This window comes from Phaenicophaeus curvirostris, chromosome 13 (assembly GCF_032191515.1).
Source record: "Phaenicophaeus curvirostris isolate KB17595 chromosome 13, BPBGC_Pcur_1.0, whole genome shotgun sequence".
NCBI classification, from domain to species: domain Eukaryota; kingdom Metazoa; phylum Chordata; class Aves; order Cuculiformes; family Cuculidae; genus Phaenicophaeus; species Phaenicophaeus curvirostris.
This window is the reverse complement of record NC_091404.1, coordinates 9,786,470-9,804,679: the sequence shown is the minus strand read 5'-3', so window position 1 is coordinate 9,804,679 and position 18,210 is coordinate 9,786,470. Positions and strand designations below refer to the sequence as shown.

The 18,210-nt window shown below is 38.4% G+C and overlaps 1 protein-coding gene across 2 annotated transcripts in view; it reads left to right on the top strand.

The window, feature by feature from the left end:
• Window positions 1-18,210, top strand: part of AFF2 (ALF transcription elongation factor 2) — a 326,439-nt gene that overhangs the window by 201,177 nt on the left and 107,052 nt on the right. For both annotated transcript variants that reach the window (XM_069868041.1, XM_069868040.1), the window contains exons 6-7: window positions 1,889-1,925; window positions 2,175-2,226. In XM_069868041.1, the coding sequence (XP_069724142.1) occupies window positions 1,889-1,925; window positions 2,175-2,226 (89 nt within the window). The remainder of the gene's footprint in view (window positions 1-1,888; window positions 1,926-2,174; window positions 2,227-18,210) is intronic.

Here is an 18,210-nt window from a genome sequence, read left to right as displayed (position 1 = left end):
ATATGATTTTCCTCCTACTGATTTTATCTATTTGGCAGATATTCCCCTGTCTGGCATGCAGCCACCATACTTAATTGGAAATCATATGAAATTAGCAGTATCTGTGGCTCCTTAAAAAAACAAAACCAGTGTCCAGAATGCCTTATTTTAATGCAATTTGGTAGTTACTACTCTAGCACTGCCAATGTAGCTGCAGTTATCTGCTGCAGCACTAAGCATCAGGAGTCATAACCACACGGGAATAATCCCCATTGCATATTGAGCTAAAATCAGTTGAACCCATTTAGGTGGAGGTGGAGTCTGACCTGTGTGGCTACACCGAGAGTACCCGGGGGTTGCCGCTGGAATTTTAATTTATGCCACTTATTTATGTTTTTGATGGGCTTACAGAAATTGATCTAAGACCTACAGACATCACTGTCTCCTTTGGCAGCAGCATAAGCATAGCTTCAGAAAAGCTAGAGTTTTGTTTTCTGTTTCTAGTGAGTTGGTTTTGAACTTTTAAAGTCCACATCGAAGTTCATTTCTAGGTGTATTAAAAGTTGATGCTAAAGTTCTTGACTATATCACTTCAACACGAAATATAAAGAAGATTTTTAATTTTTTTAGCTAGCATTTCAGGATATAGGCAAACACATAAATGTTTCCAAATTTGCTACTTTTACTTTAAAAAATACAATAGAAATGTCTCTTCAGAGTGTCACATCGAATCAGTTATAGCTAGCCAAATTATCGATCTTAGACATAACGTGGCTGGATTGTGCAGCCATATAAACCAGAGACGGGCACTATAAGAAGTTCTTGATTTAATTATTTTTTTAAAAAATTATCCTCATGAGAAACATTATATAAAGAACTGTGATAAAAAAGGAGGAACTTATCAGAACAATTTATCCCTCTGACATTCAAATTTCAAGTGCTATGTTTACTCTTAGGGCATGATTTACTTCACAAGGGACTGACTGACAGCACAATGCAATATTAGGAACTAATAATGCCCTAAGAGGAAGTGCAGTGAGGGCTTTAATGACTTTAACATCCTACAGAACCAACACTTCAAGCAAAGTAGTGCCTGGCTGTAAGATGAGGTTGTACATGACGCCTTAATTTCGAATGATCAAACTTTGCTTGGAAGGAAAGCTGATTACAATCACTGTGGACTACGAAGCCTAGAGAAAAACTGAGGAAGAGAACACTGTGATATTAAACAAGCAGCTTAGTTATTTTGAGCCAAGAAGAATCCTGGTATTAGCATGCTCAGTATTGCAGGCCAAATTCTTTGCTGGTTTAGAGTTGTTGTGCTTCCATTGATTTAATTGGATTTGGATCAATTTCCATCAGGTGAAGATCTGCTTCCTGCATCTTTCTTAAATCCTGTGTGTCACAGTTCAAATAAAACCATTGACTATCAATAAAAGGTTACTGTATTTCCAAGCAGTGAGAAAAAAAACAAAACAAAACAAAACAAAAAAAAACCCAGAGAAAGGCAGTGGTTCTGAATTGAGTGCACAATTGCATGTATTCTGTGGTCTGAATTGTACATCATGGATGGCTTGTAGACACATCCAGAGCCATGCCTGGAAAGGGCTAGGATCACTGTGGGTGCAAATCTGTGCAGTATATCCATAAAGGTGATATGCAAATTTACAGCAGTAGAGAACAAGCTCTTGTCAAACTATGGAAGGGGCCCTCAGTGGTGCATTGTCTCCATGTGTAATGTTTATTTAAAATAATATCACTTAATTTGATCCCTTACGTGTACCATCTCCTTCCAAGTTTGTGTAAAGCCCGTGCCCTTAATCTAGCAGCGTAAAGCCAATGCCCTTAAATACATGTTACCTTCTTTATCTTATTTAACTAATGCTGACATTTTGTGTGTTCTTTGCAGGACTCCCAACATCTGACCTCAGGATACAATGTACAAAGTAGGTCTTTATCATCCTAGTCCTTACAGTCAGGGTTGGGTGGTTTTTTTGCTGCTTAACATCATTAAAACAAAGGCTAAAAAATTAATTTCTATGGTGCTAAAGCAGATCAGTTCAATTTTTTATTACATGTTATGCATTGTGGCATGTTGTGAAACCAAGTATAATTAGATGGGCTGACAGCTTTGGGTGCATTTTAATTCTACAGTAATCTTTTGACATTTGAAAATGTGTTTCCTTTGTTTGCAGAGTGGAGTGATCCAGCAGGGAAAGTTGCGACTAAGTCAGTGCCACAAAAGTCGTAAGTATTATTATTTCCAGCTTTAAATCTCATTTTAAATTTATCATAAAGAATGAGCTTATTTCTCCAAAGGTAACTAAAATCTAGCTCTGCTCATAATCTTGTGCTGGTGTTCAGGTGTTCTCAGTAGTCCTTAAAAATTAGCCATAAACCACTTTTATGTTTTCAGTGCTTATTACTGTTTCTTCTTTTTAAGCATTAGCTAACAGAGGTATGTGTGAAAGATGAGTTTATTAAGCAGAAATAATGCTGATTTTAGTTGTACAGCTTGCCAAAATTAAATCACTTTTATGCTTCTCTCATCAGATACTAAGCCTCTTACAACAGAAAATGCAACCCAATGAACAAATGATGCAGGAACATTAACATCCTTACAGTGAGAAAGAGTATAACACATCATACAGAATGTTTCTGCTAGTTGGTGTTGAAAAGCTGATCTTGAGTTTGATACACTTTGAAACAGCTGAAAATCACAGATGATCTATAAATATGACAGTTGAAAATTGTGGAAGAGCTAATTCTCTATTTTGTTAAACCATTTTTCTTTGGAGCTTCTCTGTTGTAGGGCTGTGATAATGTAGCAGTGAGTTGGGACTGAACTAGGTTTTTTTACGTTTACCCCAGGACCTGAAAGTTGTTTACAAACAGGAATTAAATAATAACTTTGAAAAGCAGGTTGTTTTTATACTTATGAAAATGTCTCGGTCCGATGTCAGTTCAGAGCTGCTATTTTTTTTAGTGTTCAAGCATTTTAAACTAATCAATGCGGAACTGCACTCACTTAAGTGACATTTGAGTAAATACAATTATGTTCACTTAAAATGGCTTCAAAATTATTCTAGTGGTTTCCCTTAATCTACTAAGGACAGAGTTTTAAGTAGATCCCTATAGGGTAGGAAAAAATCAATGCAGAGATACCTACGTATGTTTTTTAAATTAATTTAAATGTGTTGATTCTTAGTGCAAGCTAATGTACAGGAAAGGACTTGTCGGAGTTCAGTGATTTGTCTGTAACTATGTAAGAGATGCGGCACTAGAGTAGATGTGGTTGCCAAATCCATTGGTGTGCTTACCAGGCTCTGAAAGTCCAGTTCTTTACACATAAACTCAGGTCATGGAAGTATCATTCAAATAAAGTTTGATGAGTAAAACTTTACGAAATTATGGTTAAATGACTAATTCAGTTTTAAAAAGAAGTCATATTTTCTTCAGATTGGATAAGAATTGGATAGGACTGCTAATGAGAAATAGATTAATTTGTGTGAATAGGCTTTATTTTTGAAACATAGGAACAAATTAGTTTTTGCCCTTTGCTATTTGATTTCCAGTAATGGATTAGGTTTTTTTTTAAGTAATCTAGCCAACTATGCCCGCTGTTCTTAGTAACAGAATGTGTGCCTTCATGTTTCAGAATATCTAAGTGATCCAAACCTAACATCAAGCACATTCCATAGTAAAAAAAAAAAAAAAGTAAAAAAATATTATTACATCTTAAAAAGATTTTTCTCCTAAAGCAAGTGTATTTGGATTCCACTGTGAAAAATATTTTAGTGAGTATACCATAAAATACAATATTTCAATAGTTTGTAACCAACAGTAATAGACTTGTCAATCATGGTTTATAGTTATAAGCTGAATTTCAAAAGAACAGTGCTTCAGAGCTCAGTGGTATATAGCGCATTTAATGGGACCAGAGCTCTCTATAGGAAGCCTGATATAAAACCCGAAGACACTGAGTACATTTTATGAACCAGTTGCTCTCTGTTCTGCTGCTTGATCTAAAGTTCCAGTACTATCAATCAGATTTCTGCTGCAATGAACTGTCTTCTTATGGTAGGTGATAGATTTTACACATGAGAGATCGGAGCTGCAATAAAGCTGCTTTTATTTTTAGCTTCCAAATGAAGATCAGCTAACCCATTACTATCACTTTTTCTCTTTTACTGCAGAAAAATTGTTAAGGCAGCTTCTAAGAATTTCCATAGGGCTTTGGGAGGTTAGAAGGCAGTCCACTGTGAGACATGGTATTACAAGGCCAATTTGTTTCTTTAGATCTGCATGTGCAGTTACCACCGCTTTCACTGGGAATTACAGTACTTGAAGACTAATGAAATTAAAGCAGAGAATGGGGCAGAAAGATGGAATGGTATCAAGCAGAGCTGGATAGTGCGATCCAAATAATCCTGATAGATTGAAGCTCCTGCATTGTTTATTTTAATAATATAGTTTTTATCAGATTGCTGTTGTATTAAAAAGGATTTAATCTTTCTAACCAGTCAATTTTAGGGATATTGGAATGTCTGATTGAAATGACAGTCCAACTTATCTCCTGTAACATTGTTTCTACTGTCTCAACCACAGCCTGATCTCACTGATTTCAAATCTGTATCCCCCACTAATTCCTTGTTCGTCAGCGGGATCCATTATCTGTGTTTCAGTTTGATCAAATCTGACTGAATTTGGATTTGTTCGTTAGAGACTTTTAACCTGGAGATGTTTCTAGATATTCCCCAACTTTTTAAAGTTGAAATTCAAGTGAAACTTAAGTTGTATTTTCCATTTATATTGTTCCCAGTGTCAGTCTTATAGATTCCATTGGCTTTGTTTGAAATCCGTAGGAATGGGTAGTAACATGTTGACATTCACCGTATCGCTGAGTTGTACTATGACTAGCTGAGCAATGCGTGCAGAACGAAGATACTTTACCTTCATGATGCTGTGTGCTGCTCCAGCAGCCAAGCTGCCTGTATGTCATTACAGAAATCAAGTGTAGAAATGTTGACATCATGGAAGATCAGAGCAAAGTATGTATGATTGCAAGATAACCTTTTGGGTGCATGATTCTAGGGGGAAGAATGGAAGCAAGTACTGCCAGGTGGATTAATTGACCAATGTCCAGGTTTTGTAAGGGGGTACAAGATGCATGACTTCTTGTCTAAAGCTTTCTGAAATACAAAATTGATCCTTTTTTTTTTTACTATTTCAATGTACTTTATTATATCCACATGCTGGAGAAATCCAATCCCCAATGGTTTTTATCCGGTAAAATGAAAGGTAGAGCAGTTGCAGTTTTGTCTGAATTCTACACGTGTTGTACATGAGTACGTGTACATGTAGACTAACCTCAGATCTGAATTTCTACTCAGAGATCCTGAGTGAATTAATTTTTAAGCGCTTGTGTGCGTGTGTGTCTATACCATGGTGAGTTTTTATAGCTGAAATCAGGCTATGTAAACTACAGCACTCATCTTTTTTTTTCATTTTTTAATTTCAAATTCACTGTGACTCTCCATCGGGTATTGTGCAGTCAGTTTTTAGCCAGTCTACTCTGATTAGTTTATTATGAAGCATAGTAAGCAGGAACAGATAAGGTGCAACCAATTGCACTGAGAAGGATTTTCTGTCAACTTCCATGAATTTGAGGGTATGAACTCAGCACACGATGTAGGTTTCTGTTATATAATTACCACTGCAAGTATGTCATCTTCAAACATCCAGTCCTTTTGTTCTGTTTTGGTTGTTAGCATTTGGCCTCTGTCCAATTGGAAACTACCCAGAACCTTTTTAATCAAGCACATCCTGTGTTTTGAAATCATGCTGCAGAGTAGTCTTGGGTAGTTTCCATAAAAGCCCAGCTAAAAAGAAGAGTGTAATCATAGTAGTATTCTTCCCCTGTCATAAAATTACTTCCTATACTTACTGTATTAATACAATATTAAAAGGCCCCTCTCATGGGCTCAGGGAACTACCGGAAACCATTAAAACTTAGAGCAGCGGATTTTTATGGATCAGACAAAACCAACCTGTTTTATCTTCATAGAGTTTTTGTTATCCATCATACTTAATGAGAAACAACCTGTATGGGGGCTAGAGAACAGCTAAACACAGTGGGCTCAAAAACAAAGCAAGCAGCCGAAACACTGCTGTGATATTTCAGCAAGGATTTTTCAAAGGGGGTTCACCGCTGGTGTCGGTTGGGCCAGGGTTTCGCTTCACAGTTCTAATAAAAATTCAGTAAATACCAGTTGTTTTATAATTGCGAATATCATCATAATACTTGATGGAAGCCTGTTTGAAAATGGAAATGTGCTTCTTCACATCTAACTACTTTTCATAAGTATCTAATGGCTTTTTGGAAGTTCTCCACTGTGTCAGGGCCAGCCACCTGAGCCTGGAAAACAGAATTTGGCAGCATGTTCAAGCTACAAATTAAAGGTAATTCTCAGTTTGAAATGAATCAACATGAGGTCCTTATGAAAAGTAATCAGACATCAAGAGTGTCTTACATGAAGAATTGTATATTGGATAATGCAACAACAAGTACTGTTGTTATTCAGAACATTCAAATCAAGAAGCACTGATGAATTCTTAACCTTGAAAGGAATCCGTTTTAAAAAACTGGGATTCATTCAATGTTGATGCATCATTTCCAGTTCAATCACATGAGCCACAAATGTACAATTCATCTCCAACTGGAATAGGAAGAATGTTTCTATTTATCTATCCAACTCCGTTTCCGAGTTCCAGTCACAATCCAGCCTAGGTGTATTACACTGAAGAAGCTGAAATTGTACTATTTCAAATTACATTTTTTAATCGATCGTGTTAAAGCGTAAGAGCATCAATTGATCCAGCAGTGTTGATTGCCTGCTTTCTTTTATAGCATACGTTCATTTTCACTTAGCAAGTGTGGCAAGCTTTAATTATTAGATTAAGTACTGCCTGTTTGTTAGAAGTAGGAAGTTCCCAAGATATTCCCTCTGGGTAAACTAGGAAAGTCATGAATCCAAGGGACTTACACTGCCATGTACAAATTATGATAAGTGAAACAACAGTGACATGTAATTGGAACTCCATTAATCTTTAGAGGGCTCCAGTGCACCGTATTAAAGGGACAAATAGCAAATGAAAATAGAAAGGTCTGTTTTGATGTCATTCATCTTTCATGTTTACTGTCTTGTTTTGTTTGTTAGAAGTTTGCTCTGCATCCTTTTGCCTCATAAGTTCTTGGGTTTGAAGGAATGATAGTTAGTAAAGACTATATTGTTTAGTTTTTCACTGCCACAGGCTTTTCCTTTTGAGAAAAATGAAAAGTAAGTTGGAATAAAAAATACAAGCATTTTCTATAGACAGTTGCCTATGGAAGCAAACTCGCAAAATATTTCAGCTGCTGTGAAATACATTAAAATCCAGTGTCATAATTAAAAGCCCTGTATCCTTGAAGATAAGCCCATTATTCAAAATAATTTTTAAATTAGAGTTTTAATTTGTTTTCATTATTCAGCTGGCTCACATAGACTTTAAACTCCCTGTCAAAATAAAGTTATTTCCTAATACATTCTTTTCCATGATCTCTTTCTCCTGACATGTTTATAAATCAGTTTAAAAGATTGTGGGCACAGAACTAAATTAATTCTCTTATATTTTGCAGATCAATGTTGAGTAATTTTTCTTGACTATCAGAGACTTACATAATTACTGCCTTTAAGAATGCCTGAAACAAGCTAACCGACTGCATTCTTGCCAGCCTTGCTGATTGCAACTCAAGTGAGCACTGAACCATTTAAATTTCCTCTGATACTGTAGAACCCCCCATTAAAAATTCAACATTTATTTGCCCTAACTAATGAGCAGCAGTTGAAATACTTTGTTCTCAAGTAGGATGCACTACTGCATCACTGCCAAATGTGTACAGCCACTGAACTGCGACCATTGAAGTGTCAGTACTAATAGAGACAGGTAAATGACACATTAACATCTTTGGATTTGGGATGTATTTCCCTGTCCGCCACATATCAGTTCCCATTTTGGAAACTGATTAGACTGCAAATCTGCTGCAGGTTTCCCTGCATTTAAAGAGTTTTTTCCACAGGCAGCAGCATATGTTGTGCCTTCATGGCTTAAGGCCAGTCTCAAACCGACCTCCCAATTTACATTTCTGTGGGATGGAATCACTTCCGAACTTCAGTGAAACTTCAAACATTCATTTTGAAAAACAAATGTACTCAGTAAATCTGAAAATGTAAATTAGAATAGAGCAGAGGAAGCCACCACACTCAGTACTTCTCCCACCCATTTGTTTTCTGAGCTGTGTGCTTCCTGATAAACTGACTTACATATAAACTAACTTCTTGCTTGGTTTTCTGGCCACCATCATTTGGACCTCACCCTGCTCCCTTTTGTCTTAACTCGGACCTGTCAGTAAATTTTGGATTCAGAGCTAAGCTATTTATCTCTCTGGCCTTCCCTTCCTGATGTTCTTCACTCTAGTCCTTTCATTCTTACTGTCATTTCTCACTGGTTTTGTAGACTTCAGCAGCCTGAGACAAACCGAGAAAATTGTCACTTAGATTCATCTGTATCAGGCTGCAAAACAGTCATAATCGGAAATGGCTGATAAGCTTGAAAGAAGAATGGATTTTGCTGGGAAGCTTGGCATTCATAATACCAAAGTGGACTCGAAACTCCCAATTTGTGTCCTAAATATCCTAGGTAAGACTAACAGCCACTTTTCCTAATATCACAACTTAATCCTTTGCATCTTTCCTCTGAATCCCTCTGACAACCCCAATAATCCACCACATTTTTCTCAGCTTTACACTCTTCATCCAGAGGAACTTATATTGCTACCATTATCCTTTGGGCTGAGGGCTCAGCAGGGCTCCAAAGCCTATCAATTTTCTGACCAGAGGGCTTAGTTTTTATGAAGTGAAGTTCTCACAACACCCCATGGGGCGAGGCCGCGGTCACTGCATTATCCTCTGTCTTGGATAGCCCTTGGAGCCACAGGTTCAGAATAGCTTTGCCTTACAAACAGAACCTCCCAGACAGTGAAAACCAAAAATATTCCCTACTTCTGGGCTGATTCCTGGAGGAATAGCTTCTTCCCTCGCTTGTGTCCGTGCATCTTGACAAAATTATTTTCAAGTCTTTCTAAATGATGTAACTGCAGCTTTCTGAAAAAATAATGTAGCCCTAGAGGAGGGAGATGTCTGTAGCCTTACTTAAGTAGGTGTAAACCAATTGTTTAATTAAATTCCATGTTATGTAAAACACAGGAGGGGGCCTAGAAACTTGTCAAATAAGAAGTTATTTCCTAATTTCCACGGGAGCTCTTTATCCGTCAAGATAAAAATAGTCAACAAAATCTGAAGGTAGTTTAGCTTTCAGGAAATTGGCCCTTGCTGGAAAGTCTTGTTTACTTCAAATGCTTCACAGGAAGATCTTTACAGGTTTTGAAAGAAAGATGTTGACTCATCTGCCTCATATTGACAGGAAAAACTTAAATGCAGCTGTCGGGCTCCTCTGAGTCGGCAGTAATAGTAAGTATCTCCAGTAATGAGGGGATTGCTTTCGCTGCTGTTTACCTGTTAGGCTCTACTGAAGTACTTGCTTTTTGGGTATCCCCGATAAGTTATGTGCACGTAACTGTTTTAAGGATATGTATGTTCTCTTCTGCAGAGAGAGAGGAATGTGAATCAGCGCTGCCCATATTTGATTTAGCATGAATTTCAATAGTTCCAGACAAATTTGAAAGCCTATACAAATCATATGGCTTCAAGTCTGGCTGTGTGCTAGACTGGAATTTTTTGTTAGGTCAGACCTTTATCTCAGCTTCTTTTTGTGGCTCTTTATGGGGAGATTGAAGAGGAACTGAAACTGGTGACCTGTCTTGACCTTTAGTACTGGATTAAAATTCCAACTTGCTGCTATGGCAACGGGGTCTTGAAAATTAGATCCTGACAGAAGCAGGGAGAAACTTAAAACTGCAACTGCTGCACGGAACTGAAGAAAGATTGCTTACAATTCTCAGTGACAGGCACTTAATTGAAATAATCTGCCTTTCCCTGTGCTTAAAAAAATAAGAAACAGAGAAATGAAAAAAAAAAACCAGACCCAAACCCAGAAAACTGTCTTGATTTTTTTTGTAGGCAAAAGTCTGTTGCCATTCAAAGTAAAGCACACACTGCAGAATCCAGCACAGACTCTGATTTTAGGGGTGGCAGCAGGCAAACCTGCATGGTGAGAAGAGGGCCAGACGTGCACTTGCAAAGGCCTGAACCACACAGACCAAACTGGCAGCAGGAGCCAGACAGTGGCCAGTGTTAAATCACAGGTCAACTTTCTGGTTTTTTCTCCTTTAACTTGACACCAGGGATCAAAAGAGACATCACAGTGTCGCATCTGACTCCCAGGATACATGTAATTATCTGTTCTGTAGATGTAAAGGGATAAACATAAGCTAGATAGTGCTGTTTCAGATCAAGTGTGATAAAAGTTACTCATTTTCCAATCTAATCAATGGAACAGTCAGATGGAGATAATAATGCAAGTCCTTCACTGCTAAAGGAGGTTAAGTTGTTTTTGTCCCCATGGAGAACAGAACATTTGCTCTTGTAACGCAAATGGAGAAGGTGCCAAGTGTCACGTAAGGGATTTCCTGCTCTTTTCCACTTTATTCAGGAATCCCCCTCATCTCAAAATCAAATAACCTTGAAGATCATGTTGCAGCACTTTCTTATGCTAACCTATGGCTTTCCCAAATACTTGAGTGTTCTGAGTATGCTCTGAGGTTCCTGCTTCTCCTACTAAGGCGAGGAAGGACCAGAATGACATCTCCCATCGAACAGAGGCATGCTGCCTCCCAGCAGCCGCTAGTCCCTCTTTCTAAGTTCCCTGTAGGGATTGTTGTAGTCTTCACACACACAAAAAAATTATTAAAATGTATATGTTTTACATAACAGGTGAAGGACCTTTCTTAATGGATAGATACTCTTGGATTGGGTTTGGTGCTCTGTACAGCTACATAACTGCTGCAGAATCAGATTGGGTTATTGGTACTGTGTATAGCTAGATGAAAGCTAAACAGTGTAGGTAGATGGCATTAAAATTATGGAAGAGAGAGTTTTATCAAAACTTAAAGTCCAGACTTACTGCAAAATCCTAAGACTGTGGAGTCTGAGTTCAAGTAGAAGGCATGCATATATTTACTTTAGTTTTCTTTGGACTTTTCTACCAAATATAGGTTTTGTTATGTATTGGCATATTGTATAATTATAGGATCAGTGGAGGTATTACAGTTGTTCACAGACAACATTTTGGATAATGTGTTTTGTATCATTCACTGCGTGTTTTAGACTTCTGGAATCATAGAATTGTTTAGGTTGGACAAGAACTTTAAGATCGTCAAGTCCAGCCATAAACCTAACACTGCCAAGTTCACCACAAAAACATAGCCCTAAGCACCACATCTACACACCTACCTCCAGGGATGGTGACTCCATCACTTCCCTGGGCAGCCTGTTCCAGAGCTTAAAAACCCTTTCAGTGAAGAAATTAGTGCTGTTTTGCAGGAAATGGTAACAGTAGCACTAATTCTAGCTTAACTACTGTCAGAGTGGACTATGGAGCCCTGGAGTATCTGGCAATAAACTTGTGTTTTGCTGGGAGGGAAGGTAAAAAACATTTAAATAGGTTTTTAAAATAAGCATGAAATCTCTGAAGATGTACTGTTGCAGTGCATGCTGTATATCAAAATATGTAAGCATCTAGTTGTAACAATGGCTTTGTAAACACATTACTGAGCAAACTATGAAAGGTAATCCACCAAGGGGCTGTTTCCCTAACTCATAAGCACTAAGATAAGAGACCAGTGCCATAAAGTAGATATGTGCTGTTAAAAAATACTTCCTTTTATGTGAGATCGTTTTGTGTTAAGTCCAATAGATGATTTCTTTTTTATTCTTAGATGCATATTTTATTTGCTTTGAAATACTTGTTTTTAAGGCAAAAGTCAGCCGTTCTTGGAAAATGGGTGAATGATGCATTAATATATGAACGTGGGGCAAACAGTGCTTAGGGGTGGCATGAAAGTGTCCACGTGCACCTCACGTGGGCAGAGAGCAGCAGTGTCATGCAGTCCTACTACAGCTATCTGCTACCTTTTTGTGGAATTACAATATTGCCATGTATAATGAGAACAGCCTTCAGCACTGTCATTCCTCTTAGCAGCCTGCAGGCATGGCCTGAGGGGCAGTTGAGAGCATCCTTGCCTCAGAGCCCTGCGGTGGTTTGGTGAGCTTTCAGCTGCTCCGGGGCAGCCGCACTGCAGCAGGGCTGTCGGCTGCTTAGCCAGGAGAAGCACCATGTCTTATACCCGTTTTTGAGGCCACAGTTTCCGACTAATTTTGGCACAGCTGTCAATCACATGTGCGTATCACTTGCCTTCGTGTGTCATCCCCCCCAACCCACTTCAGAGCATCTTGCTGCAAAAGAGAAAAGATATGAGGTAAACTATGATATGGTGTTTGTAGTTCTGGTCTCTTGATGGCATCTCACCTCATGCCTGGCTGAGAACCCTTCCCACCTTGCAGCTTTTGTCAATAATGTCAAGAACGAAAGGGAGATCACAACCAGAGGATGATCTGAATTCTGGGTTGATCAGCTTTTCTGCATTTACCCATCATGTCTTCTTTCAAAGCAAACAGCAATGTTCCTGGCGACTACAAGGGGAATTTGCTCAGATAGTGTGCAGCTTGCTCTCAGAGGGATTTTATTCAGGAAATTGCAAAAGTTGAGTAAGAAAAGGTGTTAAGTGAATTATATACAAACTGGATATGGAATTAATCTGCTGTAGCCAAAACCCAGTAAAAGCTCATGTATTGCTAGTTGCTGACATTTCTTACAGTTTTGTAAATTGTGCAGCTATGCAAACACTGAGCTAAAAATCCAATAACACCTCCCTTCTCCAAAATACATAACTTTCTATGCTATTTTGCTTTACCCAAAGTGGTACATGCTGTTCTTCTTATTATTACTTGGCTTTTGTGAATTAAAAAAAGCTGCAGAATGTTGAATCCTTGGTAATATATGGTACACAGCACAGACTGATTAATACTAGTGAGAGGGCATTCATTGATTTTGTTTGCTTTCTCTCAGCTGGTAGAAAAAGTACCTATTTAGGGGACTGGAGAAGATTTATAGAGTTGAAATCTCAGATATGAGCACGGTTCTTAGAAGTAATGGGAGATTGAGACTTTTCAGAAAAAAAGGAGCAATGTCGCTGGTTATGAAGACTTTTTAGGACTCATTTATTAGTGTTGTGCATATGGTGTTACATCATTGTGTTTTTAAAGACTTAAGGCTTTAATAAACAGTTGTAGTTAATCTGTAGTGAGTTTTTAAATGTCCATTTTGATCGGTTAAAAAATGACTTCACATGAAGTCTACAGAACACACCATGCATCGTATTAAAAAAAGAATAAAGCAAACACAATGAATCTGTTAAATCATAATGGCTCCCAATCGTGACAAATTTGCAGATTAAAGCTCATTGAATACACATTTAAATGATAAATGATAATGGTTTGGAAAGAGCCATTATGATCTATTTCATCAATAATCCACATTTTTTGCCTTGTAACTACACCAACGATGAACATAATGGATACTGCCTGATGAAAAAAATATTTTGTTTATGAAAGAGAATCAGAGAAAAGAAATTCTCAGATTAACAAATTTAAATGGTTGTTACTGTTTGTTTATACTGTTTATACATGACAGATTTTTCCCATTATTAATATTAATCATTTACAGCTTCAGAGTCTGTACTCAGGAAAAAGTACGCTTAGTCTTAGTATCACTTTAGTATCCCTCAAACTGCAGTTGATTTCACTGGATTTTGGAAAGTGTACATAAGCAGGATGAAGCAGGGATGCAGAATTAAACATTCAATGTTTTCAGCTGTCAATTGTTCAGTACTTGTGGACACCCACTCCCACAAAGTTTGTGAGCAGAGTTCAGTGGGTTTGTCACAAACCTGTCGTGTTCCACGCAGAAACATGTGCGTATTTTCTTAGTTCATTGTGCACCAGAATTTGCTGTGCATGCCCAGGACAGCCTTCAGGGTACTCCAGCAGTTCCCAACTGCGTTTAGTGGAGTGCTGATGGTTCTGATGTGTTTTGGTGCTCACGGGCGTGCACCTGTAGAAGACCTGGTTGGGGGGTTGTTGACAAAATTATGAAATTGCGCTGAAACAAAATTTCCTGCTGAAGAAAGATGAGGGGTGAGGATAGACCCAAATGTGCTGTGTTGCCAGCTCTTGGTTGTAATCTCATGTGCATGTGATCTCATCCTTCATCAGGTTAGGACTTCAGTGGTGAGCACCTTTAAGGCTGAATTCCTGAAAGCCATTTATAAAGCGGCAGCGAAACTCTGTTTGGTATGAGGGGTGACAAAGTTCATCTTTGTGGGATATTCTGACTATAAATTAGCAGTTAAGTTAAAGCTGAAATTTTTGAAATTGAGTGCATATTTTCGTATGCAATCTGCTACAAATATGAACCGTGGTGGATTCATTTGCCTTACTGTGTTACTGGATAAATTGAAGGAGTTAACAGTGAAGCAGGATCTCAGTACACCTAGTTATAAAAGTTATCCCAGTGAAGTTACTAGAATCCTTCATCTGAAGGATGTGAAAGTCCTTTTTATGAACCACATCAACCAAGTACTTCTGGGCCTTTTCTGTTTCATGGTAACATACCATTACAGATTAGCACCATGGAGTCGTTTAACAGTAAAATCACTGTTAGAGTGTCATCGGAGGGAAAAAGAGCAAGATCCAGTTCTGGGGCCTAGATGGCCCTTGTAAAAACATCCACGATTTTGGTGGTTCTCTTAAAAAGAATCACTTGCTATTTCACTCTTTGATGTTGCATAACACAGAACTCTCACTCTTCACCTTAGGTATTTTCACAGGGAGCAAAATGCTTCAAGTGGTTCTTGTCTCAGGGAGACACCATCTCTAGCAATTTGGCATTAATAGCATCCAGTACTACCACAATGTTTTGAATTGTAGAAGGGAGAGCGGAGGGCTTCTTAACTTTGAACATATGCTTTATGTAAATACTCAAGTAAAATGTAAGTTGGCTGTGGATTTTTGTAGCCCTTCTCCTCCTGAATGCTGTATGCCAGGGTATCCCTAATGCCAGTGGCTGCTGGGTTGGGGTGATGAACACATGAGGACGAGCACCGTCGGGACCATTGTGGTGTCGCTCTCTGTTAGAGCTCCTCAAGCCGGTGTTGAGTTGGTCGCTGTGTTTTGATGACCTGGTCACTCCATGTGTGGCCTGCTCCGGCCTCCCAAATCCCTGCAGTCACATGAGATGCTGTTATGGCCAGGCTAATGACTTAAAACCTTCTCATTAAATATTCCTCTTGGCAAGATTTGGTTCAGAGATGTTCTTGGAGGGCAGGAGTGGAGGGGGGCAGGTGTCAGTCCTGAGTTTTAAAAAAACAGCTCTATTTTTAGATCATTTTCCATAAAAGGACTTTCTCAAATGACTTGCTGCAATACAGGGGTCTTTTTAAATTTGAGAAGTTCAGTTCTGAGTTCAGGGGTAGCCCTTGGGCACTGTGGTGCAAGATCCTTGTACATATTGCACAGTGATTATTGACAGTTTAACTTTATTGACCCTGCTCTCCTAATTCCTAACAAATTTTCTAAATGTGCTCTTTAAAATCCCTTCAGAGCACTGCAGTCTTTGGGTAATTCCAGAGCTGCATCTGAGATTATTGCTTTATTACCTTTCCATCCCCTTCTCCAGACTGACTGGTCCTCTGACATTTCTTTTTTAATATATTCTAAGCAGAATGTGTGTATTTGTCCTTCCTATAGCTTTCCGCTTAGCATTTATCCAGCACATTTGATCTATTATGTTGATTTAGGCACTTTCCACTCCTGCTCTAATGCAGTTCGGAAATGTACTTGCCTATTGTAAAAAAAAGAAATTTTCTTCGACAATTTGATAGCTTTGCCAATGGTTCAATGAAAACAGATGACAAGTTTATTCGTGTATTGGCAGCTGAGAATGTTCTGGAATTCTGTAAACTTTCTACCCATTTGATATCCCTGAGCAGACTTGCATCTCCCCTCTTCCCAGCAGCCACCATGATACAGAGTTTCTTGCTAGAGGGTTGGCTCATTTTTCCCTGCATCAAGCTTGTATAATTGAGGGATAAAAACTCTACTTGAATCAGTAAAGAAAAACTGAGTATTTAATTCCTGCACAGGATTCTGGGGTTGATAACTTATAGCTATGCATCATATAAATTAAGTACAGTTGGTGCTTAAGTGCTTTTTTATTAGGCACTGCTGAGACTGTTAATAGCAGGTACGTTCCTTGGATTTCAGAGGAAGTTGTTGGCTCTGAAGTGACTGAAAATCAAGCAGAATGTCTGTCTTTAGGTAGGAAATAATTCTGAAAATGGGAAGGACAATGTGTTCTTCCATATTTAGTGCTTCCACCTTATTTAGAAGTAACTGTATTGTCTTAATACTCAGTAATGCCTAGCAATTCACCAAGGCATTTTCTGAATCTCACATTTTTGCTATGATGGCAAATTAGGTGCTTCTTTTGAGGGTTAACCTTAATTCATACCAAGTTTTAGTGTTCTCTCATATGTGAGTTAATAGACAAATATTGTCTGTAGAACACTGCCTAAAATTTAAATTTTCATCATAAATTTTCACAGAACGTTCACCTGAAAATTAAGAGGAAATATTTACTTAGAGAAAAAATCAGGTACTTTGGGTGTCTCGATGCCCACTTTCCATTTTTCTCAGAAAAAAAAGAAATCTCAAGTTAATTACACAAATCCTCCCTACCTGTGTCCAAGCAGTATGTGCAGTTGGAGTCACAGAAATGTCCAAAGGTATTTCTCTGAGTGATGGTCTTATTTCAGGTTGAATATGGTAGCACGGGAGGTGTTACTGTTGCCTGTAGAATCCTCACATGCATCATCATGAGTCAGATGTTTAGAGGGGAAAGTAGGAAAGAAAACTGAGGAAAATGAGCTTAACTCTGCCCAGTCAGCATCAACTCTGTTCCTGTTTCTGTTGCAACTTTCTCTGTGGGGCTAAGGAAGTATTTAGATTAAGTCAAGGTGGAGAGTTGGTAGTGGTTATTGAGTGAAACTCATCTGTCACTTCCTGACCCACTGAGTGCGTGGCCTGATAACTTTACCCGTGTTCCTCGACAGTTGGCTTGTCCAGGTGGGCAGTTTGTGCGTGTCATGGTTTAAGCCAGATAGTTAGGAATTATGTGGTTTACTGTACTGAACAGAGATGTTTAAGTGGTGCAAGGGTGAGTGTGGAATGCGGTAGGTGAAGAAAAACACAGATGTTGGGGGAAGATGAATTTGTTGTTAAGGCACAGGATTGGCGAATGCTCAGGAGAATTTGATTTTAATTCCAACTCCAACAGGGACTTCCCATATGACCTTTTGGAAATTATTTCTCAGTTCTCAGTCTGTAAATAGGAATAGTGGGTTTTTTTCCCCATTCTCTGTCTTTTCAGTATAGGCAGTACAGTTGATAGAGCAGGGACTTTTTTATACTATGTCTATGTACTGACCTAGCACGGTCCCATGTTCTCTCTTTGTTCTGTGTATGATGTGACATAAAGGTGTGGTTAGAGATGGGGGGGAGAGGGGAGGAATGTAAAATTGTGGAGTGAGTACACATGTCATTGGATAAGAACTTGTGGAATTTAGTATGGGATATTTGGGATAAAGCTAATGAAAACATTGCCTATTATAGATGAAGATTTTTATAATTTCTGTGAACCTGTGTGCTATGAGAGGCTTCTGTAAAAAAGACTGTTTGTTTAATCTCTGTTAAATTCTAATGGGACTTTTTACATAAGCTGGGTTTCAGCATTCATTTGGGATGAGTGCATTACCCCTGAGTGTTGAACTCACAAGCGAGTTATGCGGGTAATCCCCAACAAGTGCCAATAAAACTTCTATAACACATAGCATCATTATGGAATTTGTTTATGCCACATATTTTACAGGGGAAAAGAAAAAAACTATTTTGGTCATGTATTAGAGAGTTTGTAATATTTTTTTTCTGGTGCCGGTTTTCACATCCCTCTGCCTCTAAAGCTGCACCAAGTGAGTACCAGCAATCCTAAAAGGAAGGG